This window comes from Amborella trichopoda, chromosome 4, assembly GCF_054954075.1.
Source record: "Amborella trichopoda isolate Santa Cruz 75 chromosome 4, AtrichopodaSantaCruz75HAP2 v2.0, whole genome shotgun sequence".
NCBI lineage: Eukaryota > Viridiplantae > Streptophyta > Magnoliopsida > Amborellales > Amborellaceae > Amborella > Amborella trichopoda.
In genome coordinates, this window is record NC_142339.1 from 9,530,507 (window position 1) to 9,538,474 (window position 7,968).

Consider the following 7,968-nt stretch of genomic DNA (forward strand, 5'->3'; position numbering starts at 1 on the left):
TATTCAATCACTCTCTTTTAGGTTGGAAAAGATCGTTTTCATGAGGGAGAACCTCACAAACCTTACCACTTGCAAACTGGGAGTGATACCTCAGGGCAAAAGGCCAAAAGACCTAAGGCATTTCTACAACTCCTCTTTGGGGTGGTGCTTAATGACTTTCACCATTTTGAGTATATTCAAATGCAAAAAATAAGAGAAAACCAATCAGCATATCTCAATTCTTGATTATAGGGATGTGCCAGCTTCATGCTTCATAAATTTTGCTCCAAAAAACATGAATTTAAATGAAGCCATTATATACAAATATGACAAAAGTTTATATAAGTGTGAAGCTCTAGACAATCAAGTTAGGGGACACCTCAAAAATTCACTAAAAAAAGTTGTCTTGATGCCCAAATATCCTCAAATTGATCATCTTGATTTCAAGATGTATGGACATGAGAAAAAATAGATTTCCAGTTTTGGAAATAGTGCATCTTGTAATACACTTTTGGACCGTAAATTTCAATAGTTTTAAGTTTTCATAGATATGCTCGATCTACACTATTTTTTAAACTTTAAATTTATAATTAAAAATGAAAATATATTTTAAGCTTATCACAAAGATTTCCAATATTGAAATGACATTTCTTGATACTATTTGAAGGTGCGCTTTACTTTGATTGTTTAGAACATCAGCTTTATATATATATATATATAGAAAAGTCTTCCTAATGCCTATAGGCAAAAATGAATAGTGATTTTGCCTACGCTCATCACCATCCAAATTTCATCGCGCGGTCACGATTGTCAGGTAGTGTTTTATTTTGTATTTTTTTTTCTATAAATTGGAATGACCTGAAATTTGGAAGGTATGTATATCTTATTGAGGCACATCTAATAAAAATATAAAAACAATTATCAGTAAAAACCAAATTGATCAAAATACCTCCAAAAAGTTTTGAGGTTATTTTGATCAATTTTTTTCATGTAAAATATTTTTTTTATATTTTTCGAAAATTCCCCTATTTTTTATTAATACACGTTCCAAATTTCAGGTCATTACGATTTGTAGAAAATAAAAATTAAAAATGAAACACTACCAGACAATCGTGAACGCGCGATGAACTTTGGATGGTGATGGGGGCAGACAAAATCACTGTTCATTTTCACTTATAGGGGTTGCGTAGTGTTTTTATATATATATATATATATATATATATATATATATATATATATATATATATATATATAGAAAATGATTTCATGCAACAGTTGTATAGTAGTATAAAACCATCTTCAAAAAACCATGTTAAAGACATTTGTTTGACACGAATTTTTACATGTACGCTCTTTCATTATGAAAAACAATCACAAAAAAAGAAAAATTTAAAAAAATATTCTAAAAAATTTTCATTCTAATCCAATTATATAAGCCGTCTATTTTATAAAGATGGTTAGATATAGGCCTCAAAAGGATTTTTTTATTCCCAAAATTTTTATATAGCGTTATCATCATTAGATTAAGGGAAAATTACACATATATCCCGTTATATTTTACATTATTACAGATGTACCGTATAGCTTCCGTCATTACATGTCTGTCCGTTTTTTACTTTTTATAACGCAACTTTTTAAAAAAGACGATTTTACCTTTTTTCGGGTGTTCAACATCTGAATTGAACGGTTTTTCAAATGTTCAACGTTTGAAAATAGCCGAAAGTTTAACGTTCACAGTCATATTTTCAGATGTTGAACATCCGAAAATGTGATATTTTCGGATGTCCAACATCCGAAAATAATTTCAGATGTTAAACATCCAAAAATAGCACATTTTTTGATGTTGAACATTCACAAATGTGCTTGTAAAAGAAACCTTTTGGAATTTCGCAGGCACATTTTCGGATGTTCAACATCCGAAAATGTCCACAAAATAATTTCAGATGTTGGACATCCTAAAATAACTACGGAATGTGAACGTTAAACTTTCAAGCTATTTTCGGATGTTGAACATATGAAAAACCCTTCAATTCAGTATTGAAGACCCAAAAAAAGGTAAAATCAACTTTTTAAAAAAATTACGTTATGCGAACAAACATATAATAACGAAAACTTTTTGATACATCCATAATAACGCAAAATACAATGGATATGCATGTAATTTTCTCTTAGATTAATAATGCTAAAACAAAAAAGAAAAAAAATGATTTTGAATTTGTTAAAGCCTAAATCTTGACATTCACCAAATGGATGGTCGAAATTCATTGTTGGATGGGTACTAATTCTGACCATATCTAGGATGCAAATTGAATTTGTTTTATCGTAGGATTGATTATGAAGCTGAAGAAAATGTGTGCGCAAAATTTGGGATCATACAAATGCCAGAAATATGGTTTTTCAAAGGTGTGGTTGCATTATACTATTATACAACCCTTGCATTAGATCATTTCCCTATATATATATATATATATATATATATATATATATATATATATATATATATATATATATATATATATATATATATATATATATATATGTATAAAATATGTCTAAAAGAGCCAGCCTAAGGACAATCATTCAAGCAAATACAAAACAGACCTATCGCCACCCACATAGGGGTTACAAGCTTCTTTTTATACATTGCCATATATATGTTCCATTGCGATAATACTAATGTTCTTTAACTAGGACGTGGAAAGCTGAACATACCAAATAAATAAGGAAAAATGGAAGGTCAATAGCCGCAAACAATAATAATACATGCCTCAAGCCACCAAGCCTACTTAAACCAATTAAAATCATAATTAAAATCATGAGACTACCAATAAAGAGAAGAATAACACACACACCCCACACACACACAAATAGAGAGAGGGAGAGAGATTTCCAGCTGCTTAAAAGAGAGTTTTCCTGCTACTAAAGGTTGAAGTCCGATGCTACTACTGCAAATGAAATATCCATGAATAAGAATATGGCAGTCAGATTGAGATATGGAATATAAGCTGCTTAAGAAAGAAAAAGCTAGAAATCTAGAGTGGAAATCCATTGTTACCTCGTCGTCATGATCACCCTTGGGTTGATCTTCAGCTGTCAACTCAAATGATATCATTCACAAAACCATTAGCAATTCCCTAGTATGCAAAATTCTCTAATCAAAATATTTTAAAAAGAAAAACAAAATCAATGAAAATAGAATGTCAAGCACCATTATGGTTACAGTTCTTTGATTGGGGTTGTCATCGTCAATAACTATTTCCTTATTGAAAGAAGAGTAAATCAGAAACAGGTATCCAAAAGAAAACGCACAAAAGGTGAACACCAATGAGTTGGAGAGTAGGTGCAAAACCTATATCATATTTCAAAAAAAAAAAGGTCAACAAAAAATATTAAAAAAAAATTGAAATTATAATCAAATGTTGAAAATCAATGAAACATATAATGTCAAGTACCGACAAACCCATTATGGTTACCGTTCTTTGAATGGGATTGTCAAATATCTATTTCATGATTGAAAGACGAGTAAATCAGAAACAGGTACTCAAAGAAAACACACAAAAGTAGGTGCTAAAAGTATATCATATTTCAAAAAATAAAAGGTAAACAAAAAATATTAAAAAAATGAAATTATAATAAAATGATTCCAACAGTGTGCTAATTATTATCTCCAGAAGTAATTTCATGATATTTCAAAATTTTGCAAAAATATCAGGAGATTTTTCATAAAATGAAAAGAAAAAGAAAATCTTGCAAAAAACTATATACCTGTATAAAATTAGAGAAAGATCAAAAGTAAAAGGAATTGCTGTTTGCACCCATACGTTTACTATATGCCGAATGTGTTTGCCATGCCAACCCCAAGCTTAGATGGGAATCTAAAACAATATGAACGCATATTTTTCTTATAGATCTTACAAGTCACACTCCTCAGAAATCTGTAACTTCTATTTTTCTTGTAACCATGGTTTTTTCATTCGCCAATAAGTTTGGCTCTTCAAACCAATTGAATATCTCATTATATCAATAATTATGTCATTTTTCTGTTGTAACTCTTTCAATTGAAAGGCATTGAGAAAATGGAAATATATGTCAGAATGGTAGTTTATGAGCCATATGCCTCCTTACCATCCTCAGGAAGATCAGAGGTCCAAAGAGTAAGATTGTCACGAAGGAGCTGCATGATGAGAGTGCTGTCCTTGTAGGACTCCTCATTGAGGCTATCAAGCTCAGCAATGGCTTCATCAAATGCTTGCTTTGCAAGATGACATGCTCTGAACAATAATAAAACTTAGAGATTGCAATAAACATCCATTGACACATTAAAAACAAACTAGATCTATAGAACGAGCATTCATGTTCATCTATTTATCAGCTTTTCATTTCTCATTTTGCTGGGCTTGAAGCCGACCCATCATATCAGCTTTTCATTTCTCATTTTGCTGGGCTTGAAGCCGGCCCATCATATCAGTTCTCCATTTCTGGAAAAAATTAATCATTATACATACAAAAAATATTGCTTTTATGCATGTCATAACTAATAGTTGTCCATTGTCTTAATAAATTTTTCTTTGCATGTCATAAATAGTGGTTGTCCATTGTCTTGATAAATTTTGCTTTGCCAAAAAGGAAAACACATCATACACAGCACAACTGATGTATGGTCTACGGAACCATGGGTATCCAACATCTGTTCCTGATGAAGATGGTGGAGAGCAACTTTATCTTTTCATAATTGATTGGCTTTAGTTTCTGATGATGAACACTCACTATGTTTAAAATCCATTGTAAGCCACTTGAAACGGATGATAGATGACTATATAACGTACCATAAGCCATGCGCCACTATTCTCTCATATTCTTTCGCTGGTTATTTAATGAAAAATTTAGAAAAGAAATCAAGGAGATCCAATTAAAATGGAGAATGAAATTCAAGAGGGCAATTATAAGAACTATAAAGAAAGTTACGATTTCTCAGATTTGACAAGCACTTCCAAATATGACTAAATAATGACTTTTAAAAATAAAAAAGAAAAGATAAAAAATTATGATTGAAACAAAAAAATTGATATTCTTCACAAATGCATATTAACCATACCCATTTATTGACAGAAAAACATCCTAAAATCAAATTGGTCAGAAATCTTGGGTAAAATTTAACATCAATGAAAGAAAATTTACTCTATGGAAGGTCCTAGTTAAATGGCTTATCGTTTAAGAAAAGTTCAACAACAAGCACCAAGAAAAGCTAAAACAGAAAGGAAGTAAACATTACCTCTCAGGAGAGTTCAGTATTTCATAGTAAAAGACAGAGAAGTTCAGTGCAAGGCCAAGTCTGATTGGGTGAGTTGGGGGCAAGTCTGTGGAGGCAGTATTGGTGGCAGCCTACAACAAGCATATTCAGTTAACCACTCACATTCCCATTCAGCAAAATAAAAAATAGGTGTGGAGAGAGAGAGAGATGAAATACACCTGGTATGCCTTCAGTGACTGGTCGGCAGCTTCTTTCCTTCCACTTAATGATTTAAACTCCGCTAAGTACCGATAATAGTCCCCTTTCCTTCCAAAATCAACAAAACCATCTCACAAAACAATTAAGGAAAAAAACTTCAAAACAAATAGGAGGGCCAGGGTTTTTTTTGAGGGGTGTAGGTTGGTGGAAGGGATATTTGCTTTTGAAATTCTCAGAAGAAAAGATATTGAAGTGAAAGATTTGATCACATACATCTTATAATAGAAAACCATGGATTCTGCAGAGTTTGAAGAAGGAACGAGATGCTCGTCAATAACAGTAAGAATGTCGCTGCATATATTAGAGAGCTCCTCTTCTACCTTGTGCCTATAATCCCTTATCCTCTTCACATTCTGATCATTTCCTTTGGCCTCCTCCTTTTGCTCAATGGAAGACATGATCCTCCATGACGCCCTCCGAGCCCCTATAACATTCTTATACCCCACTGACAGCAAATTCCTCTCTTCAACTGTCAATTCCACATCCAATTTTGCCACCCCTTTCATGGCTTCCACCATCTCTTCATTGCATCAAAATCAACATCACTTTTAGAGGGCATTATTGTGTAAATCAAGTTGATTCATAAATCAACACTTTTTAATGGTTAAGGCAAAGGGACTAAACCTGACAATAGTTGTTTTTTATTGAAATTCCCAACAATTTCGATCCAAAAACAGAAAATCCTTATATAATACGGGGAATCTGGTCAAATTTCAGTATTGTGAAGGCATTCCAGTCTCAAAGGACACTGAATTACAAGAAATTTGGCCCCTCAAATGGAGTTAGATGTTTCCATTTGACAGAAAAATATTCAATTAGGTAGACAGATAGCAAGCAAGATAGCTATTAGCCAAAACAAAAAGAAAAATGAAAAATGACAGATACTCAAACTATGCCCAATTCGGGCTGAATTATTTAATCCTAAGTGTAGCTGATTTAACCAAAATCAGAGATATCAAAATGTTCAAGGTCAGGCCCATTCATATCGTGGAAAAGAAAAAAGATGACTTTTTCCTGAAATTTTTCAAAATTCAAGACTACTGAAATATGAAATCTCAAAACATGCACAGCTACTCAGTCTCCTTCCATACAAATACAAATTCTCAGTTTTTTTCAAAGAAACTGTTATAGTAATTACATGAATCCAAAGGAAAATACATACATCATCAAAAAGCTTTTTGAGAATTTAGATATATCAACAAAATTGGAGCAACTAAGGGAGACCCAAATACTCAGTAACTCCATAGAAGAGGACCATATAAATACATATCGCTTCAGTTCTATATAAATAGGTTCATTAAAATTTCGATCCATAAAAAAAGTGAAAAGCAAGAAATACCAAAATCCGAAGATCAAATTACAGCAACAAGGAGACGACAGAATGAAAATTTGATCTAATTAAGCATTTTCCACAGCATCAAAGCACGTAATCCGCATTAAGAACACATAATTTATTTTACAGTCACCGTATAAATAGACGAATAAGCTCAATTGACCATCACCTTATTCATCCTAAATATCAAAGTACACAGAAAACCTCAATTAGACTGTGTTACAAGGGACAGTACAAAGAACATAGAGAAAGTATTTTACTTACCCTCATATCTCTCTGCCTGCTCCGCAAGCTTGGCCTGGTATACATAAACTTCCCTCTCTTTCTCAGTCGTCATCTTCTCTCTCTCTCCTCCTTTTCTCTCTCTTGCTTTTGTATGAGATTCGGTGCTTTAAACTCTGAACCAGTAGATCGGACGACTGAGACAAGGTGAGGTTGGATTCTGGGGAGAATCAACGGCTTGGATTAGTTCTTGAATCTTGGTAACGAGTCATGGCCGTAGATGAAGTCATGAGGTAAAATTGTGACCGTTGGATGTTGGGTAGAAATCAGATCAGATGTTGTCACATGAACTACGGAGTGCTTCGGCTAACTGAGGTTTAACCGCGGTTAAGTCAGTGGGACCGTAGGGAGTTTAGAAGGAAACTAGAGAGAGAGAGACTTGCTTTATGCCGGAAGGAAACGGGCGAGGGACCGAAGGTCATAAAAAAGGTATCGATAGAAGAAGTCGCAAAAGATGGAAGGACTTACAATTTTATTGGATATAGTTTTAGTAAAGTAAAATTATGGATCAAGATCATAGTTGAAAGTATAGTTTTAGTAAAGTAAAATTATGGATTAAGATCATAGTTGAAAGTAGCTCAAAAAGATAGAGAATTTATAGGTGTGGTCTTAAATAAAGTAAAATGACATATTAGGATTCGTATAGGACTCTAATTAATTGGAAAAAAGTTATGATGATGATGATGACAACTTAATTTCAGTATACGATGTCCAAATCAAATATAAAAATAATATTTTAAAACCTCAACATCGCATGTTGTATAATTGGGTTTTTTCTTTTCTTTTTTTTACTTTTCTCTATTTATTGCATTTATATGAAATTTTAGTGTTTATCTAATTCTAGTATGGCGCATCCAAATAAAAT

At 32.5% G+C, this 7,968-nt stretch overlaps 1 protein-coding gene across 7 annotated transcripts; it reads right to left on the reverse strand.

Moving 5' to 3' along the window:
• Positions 1 to 2,581: 2,581 nt before the first annotated feature.
• On the reverse strand, positions 2,582 to 7,187 carry LOC18442914 (14-3-3-like protein D). Of its 7 annotated transcripts, none has more exons than XR_016054105.1 (7): positions 7,086 to 7,187; positions 5,702 to 6,008; positions 5,449 to 5,536; positions 5,252 to 5,361; positions 4,105 to 4,250; positions 3,035 to 3,113; positions 2,582 to 2,921 (listed from the first exon to the last, which is right to left on the reverse strand). XR_016054105.1 is itself a non-coding variant. In XM_011628228.3 (7 exons), exons 1-7 carry the CDS (start codon positions 7,156 to 7,158, stop codon positions 2,919 to 2,921), a joined length of 762 nt encoding a protein of 253 aa, XP_011626530.1. In that variant the 5' UTR covers positions 7,159 to 7,187; the 3' UTR covers positions 2,582 to 2,918. The 7 variants fall into 7 exon arrangements, 4 of the variants coding, with proteins under 4 accessions (XP_011626530.1, XP_011626529.1, XP_088720985.1 ...); XR_002282388.2 differs by having other exon boundaries at positions 2,582 to 2,924; XR_016054106.1 differs by having other exon boundaries at positions 2,582 to 2,924; positions 6,991 to 7,187.
• Between the last annotated feature and the right edge of the window lie 781 nt (positions 7,188 to 7,968).